Raw genomic sequence first — 20,504 nt, forward strand, 5'->3', positions numbered from 1 at the left:
GTCATAACAAAACACCTCATGCAAAATTTCAGCTAAATCGGATAATAATTGCGCCCTCTTGTGGTTCAAGAAGTCAAGACCCAAGATCGGTTTATATGGCAGCTATATCAGGTTATGGACCGATTTGAACCATACTTGGCACAGTTGTTGGATATCGTAACAAAACACGTCGTGCAAAATTCCATTCCAATCGGATTAGAATTGCGCACTCTAGAGGCTCAAGAAGTCAAGACCCAAGATCGGTTTAAAATGGACCGATTTGAACCATACTTGGCACAGTTTTTGGAAATCATAACAAAACACCTCATGGAAAATTTCATTCCAATCGGATAAGAATGGCGCCCTCTAGAGGCTCAAAAAGTCAAGACCCAAGATCGGTTTTTATGGGAGCTATATCAAAACATGGATCGATTTGGCCCATTTACAATCCCAACCGACCTTCATCTATAAGAAGTATTTGTGCAAAATTTCAAGCGGCTAGCTTTACTTCTTCAAAAGTTAGCGTGCTTTCGGTGGACAGAGGGACGGACAAACGGACAGACGGACGGACGGACATGGCTAGTTCGACTTAAAATGTTCTGACGATCAAGAGTATATATCCTTTATGGGGTCTTAGACGCATATTTCGAGGTGTTACAAACAGAATGACGAAATGAGTAGACCCCTATCCTTAGTGAGGAGTATAAATAAAGAATCAATGTATGTTTCGGCTCAATATCTCTATTTTTAAAGACAGTAGCGTGATTTCAATAGACCGACGGATGGACAGACGTACGGACATGGCTAGATCGCCTTAGATTTTTACGACGATCAAAAATATATATACTTTATAGGGTCGGAAATGGATATTTCGATGTGTTTTAAACGGAATGACAAAATGAATATACCCCCATCCTTCGGTGGTGGGTATAAAAATGTCATCGTGATATTTCAAAAGACATTTATAAGATCGTCACAGGTAACGAATCAAGGATCTATGCGTATGTGCTGCAAACAAAACAACAATACACCGGTTGGTCTTCGAAGAGGAGCCAAATCCAAAGAATGTTTTTTGACAAAACTGGTCATGTGGCCACTGTAGGAGATCAATTTTGAGTGGTTACACCACAGTTCGACTGCCTGAACTCATGGGAGTAATTCGAAAAACAAACAAGAGAAGACGAATAATTGTACACCATGGCAATGCAAGCTCTCACACATCGGCTCAAAACAGCGCCATTTTGACCAGCCAAAACGTCGAATTGAAGGGTCATCCGCTGAACAGCCCTAACTTGGGACCCAAGGACATCTTTTTATTCTCGCACTTGAGAAAGTGTTTTGGTATCTTAGAGTTTACATCGCCAAGTAGTCCAAAAGACTCACATCTCCAATAATACCCGTAATTTTTAAATATTTTAAATGTTTTTGCCTTTAATATTCAAGTGGATGATTTTTTAATATTTTAATATTGAGTCTTGGTGGTCGGTAACAGGGTCATAGATTGAAAGAGGATGCGGATAATTATCCGCCCCTTGCCACTAGGGACATACACCTAAGGGGTCATAAAAAAGGAATAAACATGAAGTGAAACTATATTTAATTAATTTCTTAATTTATCTATTTTATCTATAGACTTTTTAGACTTTTCCTTCTTTTAATAGTTGTTTAAAAGTTGTCAATTTCTATCCATAGACTTATGTCCATTGCAATTTTCCTTTTATTGCTGGTCAGTTTTTCGCTTCTTTATTGATTGGTTGTCCCCTTTTATAAGTCCTTCTATTCCATTTGTGAATGTATTTGGCTTTGCTTTTATTTTCTTCAGCCAGAATTTAATAAAGTTCCTGACTTTTAACTGCCAAAAAAAACAGAAACTTTTGTTTGTTGTTCTTCTCCACAACTTTTGGACACATTGTGAACAAAAAGTTTTTTTTATTGCACCATCATATGATCGTATATGGATGACTGATTACAAAATGCGTTCAAGCGTAAAAAACAGGAATTAAAAAGACACAATCAAAAGCCAACATAAGTGTCACAGACCTCGTCTGTTCGATAACATTGGTTAGGAGAAAACTTAAAATTTAGCAATCAATGAATGAATGAACAAAATCGACTTACGGCCTTCATTAAATGCCGTTCAAGCAAACATATAAATAAACAAGTAAAAAGGCATTAAGTTCGGCCGGGCCGAACTTTGGATACCCACCTCCTCGGGTATATATGTAAACCACCTTTCAACAAAATCCCGTAAAAATTGCATACCTTAATCCCCATAACAGCTATATCGAAATATGTTCTGATTTGGACCAAATACTATAGTAATTGGTTATATCTAAAAATAAACCGATCTGAATCATGTCACGATACGGATGTCAAAAAGCCTATCATAAGTCACTATGTCAAATTTCAGTGAAAACGCATTTTATGGGCCCAAAACTTTAAATCGAGAGATCGGTCTATATGGCAGCTATATTCAAATCTGGACCGATATAGGCCAAATTGAAAAATGATATCGAAGAGCCTGATACAACCCACTTTCACAAATTTCAATGACATCGGCCAATAAATGCGCCTATTATGGCCCCAAAACCTAAACCCAGAGATCGGTCTATATGGCAGCCAAATCTGAACCGATCTGTGCCATATTGCAGAAGTATGTCGAGGGGCTTAACTTAACTCACTGTCCCAAATTTCGGCGACATCGGACAATAAAAGCGCCTTTTATGGGCCCAAAACTTTAAATCGAGACATCGGTCTATATGGCAGCTATATCCAAATCTGAACCGCTCTGGGCCAAATTGTCGAACAATTGCGAAGAGCCTAACACAACTCACTGTCCCAAATTTCATCAAAATCGGATAATAAATATGGCTTTTATGGGCCTAAGACCCTAAATCGGAGAATCGGCCTATATGGCAGCTATAATCATATCTGAACCGATCTGGGTAAAATGTACGAAGAATTTCGTCGGTCACTGTCCAAAATTTCGACGACATCGGATAATAAATGTGGCTTTTATTGGCCTAAGTCCCTAAATCGGAGTATCGGTCTATATGGCAGCTATATCGAAATTTGGAACGATCTAGGCCAAATTAACGAAGGATGTCGAAGGTCCCAACACAACTCACTGTACCATGTTTCGGTGACATAAGACAATCAATTCGCTTTTTTTGGGCCCAAAACCATAAATCCAGAGATCGGTCTGTATGACTGTTATATTCAAATCTGGACCGATCTGAGCCAAATTGAAGAAGAATGTCGAAGGGCCCAATACAACTCAATGTCCCAAATTTCGGAGACATTGGACAATAAATTCGCCTTTTATGGATCCAAAATCTTAAATCGAAAGATCGGTCTATATGGCAGCTATATTCAAATCTGGACCGATCTGAGCCAAATTGAAGAAGAATGTCGAAGGGCCCAATACAACTCAATGTCCCAAATTTCGAAAACATTGGACAATAAATTCGCCTTTTATGGGCCCAAAATCTTAAATCGAGAGATCGGTCTATATGGCAGTTATATTCAAATCTGAACCGATCTGGGCCAATTAAAAAAGAATGTCGATGATCCTAACACAACTCACTGTCCCAAATTTCGGAGACTTTGGACAATAAATTCGACTTTTATGGGCCCAAAATCTTAAATCGAGAGATCGGTCTATATGGTAGCTATATCCAAATCTGAACCGACCTGGGCCAGATTGAAGAAAGATGTCAAAGGGCCCAACACAACTCACTGTCCCAAATTTCAGCAAAATCGAATAATAAATGTGGCTTTTATGGGCCAAAGACCCCAAATCGGCGGATCGGTCTATATGGCAGCTATATCAAGATATAGTCCAATATAGCCCATCTACGAACTTAACCTGCTTATGGACAAAAAAAAATCTGTGCAAAGTTTCAGCTCAATTGCTCAATTTTTAAACACTGTAGCGTGATTTCAACAGACCGACGGACAGACGGACGGACATGTTTAGATCTTCTAAGACTTTTACGCTGATCAAGAATATATATACTTTGTAGGGTTGGAAATGGGTACTTCGATGTGTTACCAGCGGAATGACAAAATGAATATACCCCCATCTTTTGGTGGTGGGTATAAAAATGGTATACTTACAAACCAGTAAGGAAAGGCAAAACTCGGGCTGTGCCGACTGTATAATACCCTACACTTACCCTACAGGACAAAGTGAGAGCTGTATCCTATTCTAAACCAATGTTGATGGACCTCGTCGGATGTTTTCTGATGGGTTATCATCCATATCAAATTTTGAGCAAATAAGTTCAAACTGTAATAATTATGGTTGACAAATGACAACATTATTGCAAATTATCCAAAATCTGAGGAACATATTGGGTTGCCCAAAAAGTAATTGCGGATTTTTTAAAAGAAAGTAAATGCATTTTTAATAAAACTTAGAATGAACTTTAATCAAATATACTTTTTCTACACTTTTTTTCTAAAGCAAGCTAAAAGTAACAGCTGATAACTGACAGAAGAAAGAATGCAATTACAGAGTCACAAGCTGTGAAAAAATTTGTCAACGCCGACTATATGAAAAATCCGCAATTACTTTTTGGGCAACCCCATATATATGTATATATATATATATAGGAGCCATATCTAAATCTGAACCGATTTTGACCAAACTTCTTAGATATTGTAGTAATCATCGAGGAAAGCGTTTTGCAAAATTTTAGCGAGATTGGAATGCCCTCTAGAAGTAAAAATCGGGCGATTTACATATATGCCAGCTATATCTTAATCTGAACCGATTTCGATTTTCACCTGTAATACTAAGAGTCATAAGAAAATCTTTCCGAGAGAATCGGTTAACAAATGAGCACTTTATTGGAATATTTCTCAAAATCGGACCAACATATATAAGCGTGGTAAATCTAAATGTGAACCAATTTCAACCAAACCCTATAGATATTGTGGTGGTCGTCGTAAAAAACGTGGTACAAAATGTTGCCAAGATTGGTCAATGAATGCGCCTGCAGTGACTCTAGAAGTGACAAGTAAAAGCGTGTAAAGTTCGGCCGGGCCGAATCTTATATACCCTTCATCATGGATCGCATTTGTCGAGCTCTTGCCACGGTATCTCTTTTTAGGAAAACAAAGGATAAAAGAAAATAATTGCTATGTTATTGAAACAATATCAAGTTATGGTTCATTACGGACCATAATTGAACTGAATATTGGAGACCGTAATGGAAATCATTGTGTAAAATGTCAGCCAACTCTAGTAAGAATTGTGCACTTTAGGGGGTGAAGAAGTAAAATAGGGTGATCGGTATATAGGAGAGCTACATAAGGCTGTAAACCGATTCATGCCATTTTGGACATGTATGTTAAAGGTCATGAGAGACGCCGTTGTACAAAATTTCAGCTAAATAGGATAATAATTGCGTCCTCTAGAGGCTCAAGAAGTCAAGATCCCACATAGGTTTATATGGCAGCTATATCAGGTTATGGGCCGATTTCAACCATTCTTAATACAGTTGTTGGATGTCATAACAAAACACATCATGCAAAATTTCAGCTAAATCGGATAATAATTGCGACCTCTAGTGGCTCAAGAAGTCAAGACCCCAGATCGGTTTATATGACAGCTATATCAGGTTATGGACCGATTTGAACCATTCTTAATACAGTTGTTGAAAATCATAACAAAACACCTCATGCAAAATTTCAGCTAAATCGGATAATAATTGCGACCTCTAGTGGCTCAAGAAGTCAAGACCACAGATCGGTTTATATGGCAGCTACATCAGTTAATGGACCGATTTGAACCATTCTTAATACAGTTGTTGGAAGTCATAAGTCATTACAAAACACATCATGCAAAATTTCAGCCAAATCGGATGATAATTGCGTCCTCTAGAGGCTCAAGAAGTCAAGACCCCAGATCGGTTTATATGGCAGCTATATCAGATTATGGACCAATTTGAACCATTCTTAATACAGTTGTTGGAAGTCATAACAAAACACATCATGCAATATTTCAGCCAAATCGGATCAGAATTTCTCCCTGTGGAGGCTCAAGAAGTCAAGACCCCAGATCGGTTTATATGGCAGCTATATCAGGTTATAGACCGATTTGAACTATTCCTAACACAGGTGTTGGAAGTCATAACAAAACACCTCATGGAAAAGTTTAGCTAAATCGGATAATAATTGCGACCTCTAGTGGCTCAAGAAGTCCAGACCCCAGATCGGTTTATATGACAGCTATATCAGGTTATGGACCGATTTGAACCATTCTTAATACAGTTGTTGGAAGTCATAACAAAACACGTCATGCAAATTTTCAGGAAAATCGGATAAGAATTTCTCCCTGTGGAGGCTCAAGAAGTCAAGACCCCAGATAGGTTTATATGGCAGCTATATCAGGTTATGGACCGATTTTAACTATTCTTAACACAGTTGTTGGAAGTCATAATAAAACACCTCGTGCAAAATTTCAGCCAAATCGGATAAGAACTGTGCCCTCTAGCGGCTCAAGAAGTCAAGACCCCACATAGGTTGATATGACAGCTATATCAGGTTATGGGCCGATTGCAACTATACTTAGCACAGTTGTTAGTAGTCATAATGAAACACCTTATGCAAAATTTCAGCCAAATCGGATAAGAATTGCGCCCTTTAGAGGCTCAAGAAGTCAAGATCCCAGATCGGTTTATATGGCAGGTATATCGAAACGTGGACCGATATAGCCCATTTACAATCCCCACCGACTTACACTAATAAGAAGTATTTGTGCAAAATTTCACGCGGCTGGCTTTACTCCTTCGAAAGTTAGCGTGCTTTCGACAGACAGACGGACAGACGGATGGACATGGCTAGTTCGACTTAAAATGTCCTGACGATCAAGAGTATATATCCTTCATGGGGTCTTAGACGAATATTTCGAGGAGTTACAAATAGAATGACGAAATTAGTATACCCCCATCCCCCCAGGGTATAAAAATATATGGAAATCCATATACGGTCATTAATTGGGTTTATACCATGTAGTAATGTAGCGTAAACACAAGCCCATAACTTTTCGTAAAAATAATAGGAATTTTCTAGCACAGCACAATCAATTTTTTGGCAGCATGTTCACTTCTATTAACATAACCGATGCTTATTCCATTGCATTGTCCACGTACAAAATTCAATTTTGGAGTCACTCATACAGCAACCGGATATTTCGACATGGGGCGCTTTTATGCTTCTTATTTGAAAAAGGACACGACCATAAAGCACTGATATGGAACTCAAAATGTCGGCCGCGGTAGAGTGTGAAAGGACACTCGGATGGACAACTGCACAATGAGTGGCCATGGTCTGTCTGGCCATTTGTACCTTCTATGTTGTTGATATGTTAATGTTCAACCACTTGCAAACCAGTTGCATTACAATTCCTAGTCCTTTTGTCCTTTGTGGGGGCAGTGTCCTCCAGCTGCTTTCACTCACAAACATTCCCATGTCCGTTGTGCCCTGTGTCCACTGATAATGGCTGCAGCGGATTAGTGTTGTTCACTCAATTTACAAAACAATTTTTTTTTTGTTATATTTGCATTATGAAATGCTCTGGCATAGAGGATGCTGCGAGAATGCCAGCAAACTGGCATGAACACCGGGTGGAGGGTAAAAATCAATTTGTAACGATTTAACTGCTCTGCTGGTGTACACTTGTGATAAGTGCGAATAGCAGAGAGCAGTGGCATATAATATGATTTATTCTTGTGCCGGTGCGGGCAACCGGACCAAATTGGTTTGGCCAGCAAATTGGATGAGAATAAAAAAGTTTGTTTGAAATATACTCTTGTCGGTGCATGTTTGTTTGTGTCCATACATACCGTTTATGTCCAATGTGTAAGGACACAAAGGTATGGCATTGGCACAGCAATGGGTTTACGACTGACTCAAAGTTAAATTGCCATCTTTTTTTTGAGGGGTTTTAAAATACTACGATACAAAGTTGAGGAGAGCAGTTTGTATATCTTATTAAGGCTTACCTATATAGGAAAGAATGGAAATGTGGTTTTTAGGCAAAATCTACCCAAATGATATTTTTGGAAAAGTGGCTTACCAACCAGATGCTGTAAAGCCCCTAAAATGTCATGAAACACTTTTATTTAAACTGGAGATAAATCAAATGCTTTTTACACAGCGACAATTAAGAATTTAACTTTGCGAAAATCGAAAATTTAGGTCAAAATATCGTTGAAAGTTGGGAAATTGGCTTTGAAACAAGACAACAGTGTACCTTTGTCAAATACGCAAAATGGCCTTAGAAATAGGACCGACTTTAAATGTTCAGCTAGTTAGATGCTAAGTTTAAAAAATCAATTTTCAAAAAAAAAAAAAAACAAGTAAAAGCGTGCAAAGTTCGGCCGGGCCGAATCTTATTGTATATACCCTCCACAATGGATCGCATTTGTCGAGTTCCTTTCCCGGCATCTCTTCTTAGGCAAAAAAGGATATAAGAAAAGATTTGCTCTGCTATTAGAGCGATATCAAGATATGGTCCGGTTTGGACCACAACTAAATATATATTGGAGACCTGTGTAAAATGTCAGCCAATTCGGATAAGAATTGCGCCCTTTGGGGGCCCAAGCAGTAAAATAGATAGATCGATTTATATGGAAGCTATAGACCGATTCAGACCATAATAAACACGTATGTTGATGGTCTTGAGAGGATCCGTCGTACAAAATCGGCAAATCAGGCAAATCGGATACTAATTGCGACCTCTAGATACTCAAGAAGTCAAGTCCCCAGATCGGTTTGTATGGCAGCTACATCAGGTTATGAACCGATTTGAACCTTATTTGACACAGTTGTTGAAAGTAAGAATGAAATATGTCATGCAAAATTTCAGCCAAATCGGATAGGAATTGCGCCCTCTAGAAGCTCAAGAAGTCAAGTCCCCAGATCGGTTTATATGGCAGCTATATCAGGTTATTGACCGATTTGAACATACTTGTCACAATTGTTGGATATCATAACAAAACTCGTCGTGCAAAATTTCATTCTAATCGGATAAGAATTGCGCACTCTAGAGGCTCAAGAAGTCAAGACCCAAGATCGGTTTATATGGCAGCTATATCAGGTTATGAACTGATTTGAACCATACTTGGCACAGTTGTTGGATATTATATCAAAACACGTCGTGCCAAAATTCATTCAAATCGGATAAGAATTGCGCCCTCTAGAGGCTCAAGAAGTCAAGACCCAAGATCGGTCTATATGGCAGTTATATCAGGTTATAAACCGATTTGAACCATACTTCGCACAGTTATTTGATATGACAACAAAACACTTCGTGCAAAATTTCATTCCAATCGGATAAGAATTGCACACTCTAGAGGCTCAAGAAGTTAAGACCCAAGATAGGTTTATATGGCAGCTATATCAAAACATGGACCGATTTGGTCCATTTATAATGCCAACCGACCTACACTAATAAGAAGTATTTATGCAAAATTTTAAGCGGCTAGCTTTACTCCTTCGAAAGTTAGCGTGCTTTCGACAGACAGACGGACGTACGGACATGGATAGATCGACTTATAATGACATGACGATCAAGAATATATATACTTTATGGGGTCTTAGACGCATATTTCGAGGTATTACAAACAGAATGACGAAATTAGTATACCCCCATCCTATGGTGGAGGGTATAAAAATAAACCGATCTGAACCATAAACGAAATGGATGTCGAAAAGCCTAACATAACTCACTATGTCAAATTTCAGTGAAATCAGATTATAAATGCGCCCTTTAGGGAGCCAGGACTCTAAATCGAGATATCGGTCTACATGGCAGCTATATCCAAATCTGGACCGATTTGGGCAAAGTTGCAGAAAAATTTCGAAGAGCCTAACACATCTCACTGTCTCAAATTTCAGCGACATCGGACAATAAATGCGCCTTTTATAGCCCCAAAACCTAAAACCGAAAGATCGGTCTATATCGCAGCTATATCCAAATCTAGACCGATCTGTGCCATATAGCAGAAGTATGTCAAGCGGCTTAACTTAACTCACTGTCCTGAATTTCGACGACATCGAGCAATAAATGCGCCTTCTATGGGCCCAAAATATTAAATCGAGAGATCGGTCTATAAGGCCGCTATATTGAAATCTGGACCGATCTTGGCCAAATTGAAGATAGACGTCGAAAAGACCAACTTAACTCACTGTCTCAAATTTCAGCGACATCGGACAATAAATGTGCATTTTATGGCCCCAAAACCTACAACCGAGATATCGGTCTATATGGCAGCTATATCGAAATCTGGACCGATCTATGCCATATTGTCATAATACTAAAAAGTATGTCAATAGGCTTAATTTAACTCACTGTCTCAAATTTCATCAAAATCGAATAATAAATGTGGCTTTTATGGGCCTCAGACCCTAAATCGGCCGATCAGTCTACATGGCAGCTATATCCAAATCTGAACCCATCTTGGCCAAATTGACTAGGGATGTTGAAGGGCCAGACACAACTCACTGTCCCAAATTTCAGCAAAATCGGATAATAAATGTGGCTTTTATGGGCCTAAGACCCTAAATTGGCCGATCGGTCTATATGGCAGCTATATCCAAATCTGAACCTAACTAGGCCAAATTGAAGAATGATGTCGACTGGGCTAATACAACTCACTGTCTCAAATTTCAGCAAAATCGGATAATAAATGAGGTTTTTATGGGCCTAAGACCCTAAATCTTCGCATCGGTCTATATAGGGTCTATTTGAAGATATAGTCCGATATAGCCCATCTTCGAACTTAACCTGCTTATGGAAAAAAAAAGAATCTGTGCAAAGTTTCAGCTCAATATCTCAATATATTTTTAAAGATTGTAGCGTGATTTCAACAGACTGATGAACGGAATGACAAAATGAATATACCCCCATCCTTCGGTGGTGGGTATAAAAATGATAGGTAGTAAAATAAGAATCAATCAGTGATCGAAATTCGAAGTGGATGGTCGTGTCCGTTATTAAGCAGGAAATTTAAAGTTAGCATCTTATATTAAAGATTTGGTTGTTTGGCTCGTTCTCATTGATAAAATCCTACGGATAAGGAAAATCTAAAAATTTCGGCCAATTTTTTTCTGTGTAGTATACTAAAGGGTGATATTTGAAGAGCGTTAGGAAAGTTTTTCAAAAAAAAAAACACATAAAATTCGGAAAATGCATCACATTTTTATTGGAATCAATAGCACGTTCCATATAATTTATTGTTTGAAGATTATTTCATGCAAATGTTGACTGTGACTGCGCCTCAAATGGTCCATCTGCTAAGTCCAATTTAGGCATACTCTTCACAACATTTCAACAGGTATGGTATCACGACTTAATGCTTCAATGTTGTCTTCCAATGCGTCAACTGAACCCGGCTTGTCTGTATGGACATGAGCTTTAACATAGCCCCACAAAAAATATTCAAAAAGCCTTAAATCCCATAATCTAGGCGGTCAATTTACCGGTCCCGAACGTGAAATAAAATGTTCATCGAACTCGCCTGTAAATCTGAATCGAAGTCCATTGTTAGGCGTGCTGTGTGGCATGTGGCACCGTCTTGTTGAAACCACATATCATGCAAGGCAAGCTCTTGCAATTTGGGCAAAAAAAAAGTTGTATATCATCTCACGACAGCGCTCACCATTCACAGTTACGTTACGATTCGCATCATCTATGAAGAAGTACGGTCCAATGATGCCACCAGCCCATAAAACGCACCAAACTGTGACTTTTCTGGATGTATGGGTAGCTCTTGCAATGCTTCTGGCTGATCAACAATTCGACAATTCTGCTTATTTACGTACCCTTTGAGTCAAAAAAAAAGCTTCGTCTCTAAACACAATCTTTCGATGAAAAGTGGATCTTCGGCTAACTTCAAGAGCCCATTAACCAAAAATTTTGCTTTGCTTTGCATTCGCACAACAATGTACATTTGGTGGGAAATTTAGTCACAATTGCCTGAATAGCCGTTTCAGTGGGTCGATTCAACTGACGATAAAATGGAAGAAGCGCGCTATGAACTTTCTTAACAGAGCACACATTTTGATAATAAAATTCAATCATTTGCTATCTATCAATCTATTCATGGTTATAGACCAAACTAAAGATGTTTGACACTGAAAAAAAAAAACACGAAACGTGCGTGAGCTGTTTAAAACAGTGTTGCCAGAAAGATAAAAGCTAAAAAATCACCCTTTATAATAAATCTTCTAATCATATATATAGAAGTCAATGTAAATCCAAACCGCAAGACCCAGATCTCCGGAATGGGTGGGTCGATTGAAACAAATTTTGTTTTCAGGCTTAATCCACTGCACTGAAAAAAAAGTTGTCCAAAATTTAAGATTTTTTCTGTCCGTCCGTCTGTCTGTTCCAAAGAAGTGTCGCACGTTCGGACTAGGCTATAAAAAAGGTCCCTTATCATTGAGTTTAAACTTGAATCGGAAAGCACTCATTGTTGTATGACAATTTGCCCCTTCTCGATTCATGGTGGTAAGGTTCTTCCTTAGGGTAATGTTCTCATTAGGGGAGGGATGGCACCTCGAACATTTCGTCTCAAATTCGTCATGCACTTGCAAATCCCTATAAATTGAGCTCCATATTGCCATGGCCGGTAACCGTTTGGAGGGTGTTTTGACCACCGGCACTTTGCACTGAAACTAGACATCAAATTCGTTATTTATTCCCAACCGAAATGAAGTTCAGTTTAAGGGGTGCTTAAGGGCGTACCCCAAAATACTTGGCTCCAAAATTGGATATCAAATACGTTTTCTACTATCCAATACCTTTCATTTGAGTTCCATTTGTCATAATGGTTAAAATAATCCATTTGACGTATCTTTAGGAGGAAAAGCGCTACCTAGACTTCAACGCTATTTTTAATGTCATATTCGTATTCTACTCCCTCATACCTTTCATTTGAGTCCCATATAGCCATGGTCGGCTAATATGCCCATTTGAGGGTATTTGGGGGGTGGGCGACCTCCCATTACTTGGACCTAATGTTTTATGCCAGATTTGTAATCTACTGCATTAACTTTGAATATATCTGTTTAGAGAAGTTTTGGGGCAGGGAGGGCCCGCTGGGTACTTGAACTCAAATTTTAATACCATATTCGTTTTCTGGTCTCCAATACCTTTCATTTGATACCCTTGTGCCCACGGACCGCTTTCTAATATGGGTGGCATTTTTGGGGTAAGGGAAAGGGTCCGCCTCTACGCGATATCTAAAAATTATAAAGCCTATGTTTCCTTCCAGACAAACGTACACAATCTATGAAAATTATAAGAAAATCGGTTCAGCCAAGTATAATATAGTCATAATGGTTCTAATGGCGTTTTTGAGGGATAGCGTGACCCCCTATACTTCGATCTGATTTTGTATGCCAGATTCGAATACCTTTCAATTGAGCCCCACATTAAAATGAGCATCCAATTTGTATGCTTGGGTGAGTTTTGGGATTCGGGCGGCTCGATGGGTACTTAGACTCAAATTTTAATATCATGTTCGTTTTCTACTTGTTCTACGTTGTCCCGATCGGTCCACTTTTGATTTTGGTTTGTGTTTTTGGCATAAGGGGGAAGGTCCTTCCCCCTTCCGATAACGAAAAATTATATAGCCTATGTTTCCTTCCAGACCAGCCTACACAATATGCGAAAATTTCGAGAAAATCGGTTCTGCCGTTTTTCAATCTATACGAAACAAACAAACCGAGTCCCATATAGCCGTAATTGGCTACTTTGCCCATTTTGGGCGTTTTTGTGGTGGTGGGGTGACCCCCTATACTTCGACATGAATTTGTATGCCAGATTAGTTATCTACTCCCGCATACTTTTCATTTGATACCCATATTGTCCTTATCGGTCCACTTTTGATTTTGTTTGGTGTTTTTGGGCTAACGGTGGAGGGTCCGCCCCCTTCCGTAATCAATAAATTATAAAGCCTATTCCTACTTCCTGACCATATTCGTAATCTACTCCCGAATACCTTTCATTTGAGTCCCATATTGTCATGATCGTCAAATAAACCTATTTTAAGGAGTTTTGGGGCTGGGGCGGCCGTTCAGGTACTTGGACCCAACTTTTATTATGAAATTTGTATTCTACTCCTGAATACCTTTCATTTGAATCCCATATAGTCCTTCTGGGTGCACTTTTATTTTTGGGTAGTACTTTGGGGTAAGGGGGAGGGTCCGCCCCCCCTTCGATATCAAAAAACTATATAGCCTATGTTTCCTTCCAGACCAACCTAGACAATCTGTGAAAATTTCAAGGTAATCGGTTCACCGTAGCGCAGAGGTTAGCATGTCCGCCTATGACACTGAACGCCTGGGTTCGAATCCTGGCGAGACCATCAGAAAACATTTTCAGCGGTGGCTTTCCCCTCCTTATGCTGGCAACATTTGTGAGGTAATATGTCATGTAAAAATGCTCTCCGAAGAGGTGTCGCACTGTGGCACGCCGTTCGGACTCGGCTATAAAAAGGAGGCCCCTTATCATTGAGCTTAAACTTGAATCGGACTGCACTCATTGATAGGTGAGAAGTTTGTCCCTGTTCCTTAGTGGAATGTTCATGGGCAAAATTTTCAATTTGCAATCGGTTCAGCCGTTTTTGAGTCTATACGGAACAAACAAACAAACCGACAAACAAATACAAACTGAATTTTTTTATATAAAAGATGTATTTCTTTCGTCTTCGATCCCTGACAATAGATGTTCTCGTTTAAGCGAATCACGTATAATCGATGCCACCCTGTTGTTGTTTTTGTCGTCAAATGTTCTGGATCAAATATCAGTGCAAAGCTGTACTGGTAATTTTATCGATAACATGCAAAAACAGTTACTAAGAAACGATTTGTCATGATTTGCTCTAAATATTGGGTTGCCCAAAAAGTAATTGCGGATTTTTCATATAGTCGGCGTTGACAAATTTTTTCACAGCTTGTGACTCTGTAATTGCATTCTTTCTTCTGCCAGTTATCAGCTGTTACTTTTAGCTTGCTTTAGAAAAAAAGTGTAAAAAAAGTATATTTGATTAAAGTTCATTCTAAGTTTTATTAAAAAGGCATTTACTTTCTTTTAAAAAATCCGCAATTACTTTTTGGGCAACCCAATAATTCTAAAATAAAACAAAGCAATCATAAAAATTACAAAACCGTTCATTTTCCGAATATTTATGCGAACATAGCTATTATCCTCCTCTTTTTTCATTGTTACTTCCATCAGTTTTTAACAACCCTGTTCTTAAAAAAGAGAAACTAAATTCTCTTTCATACTACGCGAGAAAGCATAGACTCTTGATTTTCGTCCATGTATGTTGCGGTTTTACCGTGTTTGTGTGAATGTGCACATTCAATGCTCTCTTCGACTCACAACAAATGACGGAATTCAGCCGAATGACAGACAACTGTTGACAAAAATCATAACAAAGCCAAGCAAATGGAAGTGTTTGCAAATAAATAAAATAATAAAGAAGTTTACAAGTAATTTGTTAACCTAACATGCAGTGTAAAGTTATGCAAAAAGAAAATATATCAAAATAACCTTCAAGTGTATCATATGCTGTGAATTATTTCCAAACATATCTCCACATTCATTTCGCTGTGTTTGTTTACGCTAAATCTGTGCCCCCGATAAACAAAAGAGTTTCAAAAGTGCTTGCTAATCATTTTCATTCCTTCCAAATATGAACGCAAAAGACATTTTAATTAAGGCTGTCCAATGCGACAAAGAAGGTCGCATTTTGGAAGCCCAATCGCTTTACCAAGATGGTATACAAATTCTCATGGACGTAGTTGCTGGTAGGTGTTTTTCGTTGTGGTAGCCAATAAATGGCCCAGTTGGAAACAAAACTTTGTTCTACATCTGTCCATGTTTTTTTATCGTTGCATCTTAGATGAGACTGATGCAGCCAAAAAGAAAGTCTACTACGAACGCATCAAAGAGTATATTGACAGAGCAGAGCAAATCAAAATACGCGTTCAAAAACATGCAGAAACGGGCGAAATTGTAGCCAACATACCAATTGATGAAAACTCGTGCGGACACAGCTATAGAAGCCTCTTTGGCAAATACTTAAATACAGATGTGAAGGAAATACTTTTGGATGAGCCATATCTCACTGAGCGATATCAAGTATGTATGTAACGTTAAAAGACAGTGTTGGCAAAGTGGGAAATATTGCAAGGGAAATAGTATGCCTACTTTTTTTCTAAAAATAACCCTACATATTTATATAAACTATATATTTGGGGGTGCAGACAAAGCAAATACTGACCAGTCATTCGTTATCTATGCAGCGTCATTGCTGACACAATAGCAATATCTACTATGCTGTTCCAAAAACAAAACGTAGACGTTTTGCAAGTGATAGCATTTGTAGGGCATATGGGGAAGGTGATGAGACGTTGGAGCATTTTTTATGTTATTGCCCCACCAGATATGAACCATCTCAGGGGCGTGGTATGGGAAACAACTGGGAATTTTGTAAGAAGCACGGACTTCCTAACTTAGATTTTCTTTTTCAAGGTAATTTGTTTCTATTTAGAGCCCCCTACAAGCTGAGCTTAGGTGGTTGTCCTCTTTTCAAACTAACCTTACAAAATACTGCCCTTGTCCCAAATCGCAGTAGCATACGCAGAAAACTTTTGAGGCTATCAAATCTGACACTCAGTATTTTTGGTCAGTTGGTGGTCGTTATTCAATTAGCAGCGTACTTCTGCTGTCCATTTAGTAAGAATAGGAAGTTGGAGACTAGCTCATGGACAGCAATTGGAAATTCTTTGTTCATTGTTTGTAACTACAGCCGTGGTAAATTGGAATGATTAAGCATAGGTTCGGAGACCGTTGAAGCGACTTTTTACTCTGCCATGGCAATTCAATCCAATGGCAATTGGCTGTATGTCCGGATTGGCGCGATGGAGTCCTTAATCGGCAAGCGCTGCCGCCTCAGTGTATAACACAATGCTACAACAGCAACAACCAATCCCATGGCAGCCAGTTGTACATACCGGATTGACCCGATGTAATCCTTCATTGGCAAGGGCTGCCGCCTCTGTGCATACAGCAACAACGATTGGCAAACCTCGCGCCCACTGTCAATCTCGCAATCCTCAATAAAATAACGTTAACAAGTAAAGGCGATCTAAGTTCGGCTGGGCCGTATCTTGTATACCCTCCACCATGGATCGCATTTATCAGGTTCTATGCGCGGCAAACAAAGGAATGGAAATGATAAAAGAAAAGAATTGCTATGCTATTGGATCTATATCAAGTTATGGGCCGATTCGGACCATAATGGAATGAATTTTAGTAGAAGTCATTGTGTAAAATTTCAGCCAAATCGAATAAGAATTGAGAATAAGGGCTCAAAAAGTAAAATAAGGAGATCATTTTATAGGGGAGCTGTATTAGGCTATAGACCGAAGATCGTGGAAGAAGTCGTTGTACAAAATTTCACCCAAATCAGATAATAATTGCGCCCTATAGAGCCTCAAGAGAAGTCAAGATCCCAGATTGGTATATATGGCAGCTTTATCAGGCTAAGGGCTGATTTGAACCAGATTGGTGTAAATGGCAGCAATATCAAGTTATGAACCGATTTGCGCCATACTTAGCACAGTTGTTGGAAGTCATAGCGAAACACGTCGTGCAATATTTCATTCCAATCGGAAAAGAATTGCGCCCTCTAGAGGCTCAAGAAGTCAAGATTCAAGATCGGTTTATATGGCAGCTATATCAGGTTATGGACCGATTGGAACCATACTTGGCAAAGTTCTAGCATATAATAACAAAACACGTTGTGCAAAATTTTATTGTAATCGAAAAAGAATGGCGACCTCTAGAGGCTAAAGAAGTCAAGACCCAAGATCGGTTTATATGGCAACTATATCACGTTATGGACCGATTTGAAATTTATTTGGCAAAGTTGCTGGATGTCATTACAAAATACTTCGTGCAAAATTTCATTCAAATCGGATAAGAATTGCGCCATCTAGAGGCTCAAGAAGTCAAGATTCAAGATCGGTTTATATGGCAACTATATCACGTTATGAACCGATTTGCGCCATACTTGGCACAGTTGTTGGAAGTCATAGCGAAACGCGTCGTTCAAAATTTCATTCCAATCGGATAAGAATTGCGCCCTCTATAGGCTCAAGAAGTCAAGACCCAAGATCGGTTTATATGGCAGCTATATCAGGTTATGGACCGATTGGAACCATACTTGGCACAGTTCTTGGATATCATAACAAAGCACGTTTCTTTTCAATCGGATAAGAATTGCGCCCTCTAGAGACTCAAGAAGTCAAGACTCATGATTGGTTTATATGACAGCGTTATCGAAACATGGACCGGTATGGCCCATTAACAATCCCAACCGACCTACACTAATAAGAAGTATTTGTGCAAAATTTCAAGCGGCTAGCTTTACTCTTTCGAAAGTTAGCGTGCTTTCGACAGATAGACGGACGGACGGATATGGCTAGATCGTTCGCTGATCCATTAGGAATGCATCGTAGAAATCTATCACGCTCGTCTTTGAGACCTGCTATCTGCGACAACCTACTAGCTGATCATGGCGAAACAATCAAAGGTGGTCTCATTTGTACAACAACCACAAATCATAGGGTCAAAACCGCCATCTTGTCATCAATCTGATCGACGTTTTGCCAACACACACAAAGAAAATTGTGTGATAACAGCTGTTCGTGTGAGACCACCATTTTAAACCCCACTTGCCAGCTGGTATAGAGTGGGCTGCTGCTGTCTTAATAATGTCTCGGAATTCAATTCAATTTTCACAAACATTTTCAATTACATGGGAATACAAAGAGTGATATGTCATAAGACATCTAGATGCCGTGTAATAGCGCCTTAATACATATAGTCTTGCTTGCTGTGAAAAAAAACGAGGAGCCATCAATCTGCCAAATAGAGCTGGCAAAATATCGATATTTTATTTGTTACTTGAATATCAATCGATATATTTTCTATGGATACTATCAACAAAGTTTTGGTAAAATTCAATAAAACTAAGCGATCCGGCAACCTATAAGATACATTGTGCCAATAGAGGGCGCCATTTTAATCCGATTGGGCTAAAATTTGTGTTTACAAAGATTTCTCTGATGACTTCCAACTGACTTTTGGTTCTTTCGGTCTGTGCTTTACTTCTTCTTTTACTTTTCATTTTCGTTTGAAATACAGGTGATGGGGACTTATCGATTTTTATTCTTAGAAATATCGAAAGTTGCGATTATCGATACTGCCAAAGCCATGCCCCTCTGATCAGCAGGCGTGTAGAGTTTGGGGATTGATTATGTTAAACATCAATTATGTTTCGAATGTATTTAATGAGTTTTAAATTCATTTTACTTATACGGCTCTATAGGGAAAATTTCAGCCATTCTTTGCGAATTTTGTTAAAATTTTTATTTTTTCCCCCTTTATCTTTTTAGTTTCAAAATCTATTGGCTTTTGCTGAGTTAGCCGTAAAACAAAGCAAAAATCTGAAATATATACGACTGATTACTAAGCCGGACTCAAAAAATCCAGATGGTCAGGCGGCCATTTTAAAACAAATCAAAGATGACTTGGCCAAAAGGGAAATAACTTTGACCATCAAATATGAGCCATCCTTGCATGATCGTAAAATAGTGTAAGTGAAATGTTATACCTAAGGTAGCTTCTATTGACTTGTGATTACTCTTTTTTTCCATCTTCTTTCAGTTTAAGCAATGGCTATATCATTAAAATTGGTCGAGGTTTGCATTTCTTTAAGGCCATCAGTCCTTTGTACTCCTTGGGATTGTGCGATTACGATTTTCGCAAGTGTCTACAGACTGATGTTGATATATGGCGAACAAAAAATTTCTCCTAAGTCTGGCCACCAAGTTCAAATTACGATTAGGAATTCGTTTTTAAATTGTCTCGTTTTAATTTTCTACTATTCTGAACTGATCTTAATGGAAAGTTATCCTGCTGTGTGTAGTATTACGTATTGACAAATAAAGTTTATTTTTCTATAAGAGAGTTTTTTAATTGATCGAGTTTTACTGTAATGGGAACCAGGATTGAATGTGAATGTAACAAAAAGGATATCGGAGGTGGTTACCTATTTCCAGTGACATTTGTTAATAAACAGAAATCTGACATATCTTTTTCTTTGTTCCTGATGGGATACTCTCGGAAAAGGATTGCGACGAGTTTTAAGGTAAGAATACCAATGTTTTTATACCCTCCACCATAGGAGGGGGGGTATACTAATTTCGTCATTCTGTTTGTAACTACTCGGAACATTTGTCTGAGACCCCATAAAGTATATATATTCTTGATCGTCGCGACATTTTATGTCGATCTAGCCATGTGCGTCCGTCTGTCTGTCGAAAGCACGCTTACTTCCGAAGGAGTAAAGATAGCCGCTTGCAATTTTGCACAAATACTTCTTACTAGTGTAGGTCGGTTGGTATTATAAATGGGCCATATCGGTCCATGT

At 38.7% G+C, this 20,504-nt stretch overlaps 1 protein-coding gene across 1 annotated transcript; it reads left to right on the top strand.

Moving 5' to 3' along the window:
* Positions 1 to 15,328: 15,328 nt before the first annotated feature.
* On the top strand, positions 15,329 to 20,050 carry LOC106094015 (MIT domain-containing protein 1). Its single transcript, XM_013261193.2, has 4 exons — positions 15,329 to 15,810; positions 15,906 to 16,144; positions 19,468 to 19,667; positions 19,739 to 20,050. Exons 1-4 carry the CDS (start codon positions 15,696 to 15,698, stop codon positions 19,887 to 19,889), a joined length of 705 nt encoding a protein of 234 aa, XP_013116647.1. The 5' UTR covers positions 15,329 to 15,695; the 3' UTR covers positions 19,890 to 20,050.
* Positions 20,051 to 20,504: the final 454 nt, after the last annotated feature.

This window comes from Stomoxys calcitrans, chromosome 1 (assembly GCF_963082655.1).
Source record: "Stomoxys calcitrans chromosome 1, idStoCalc2.1, whole genome shotgun sequence".
Lineage (NCBI taxonomy): Eukaryota > Metazoa > Arthropoda > Insecta > Diptera > Muscidae > Stomoxys > Stomoxys calcitrans.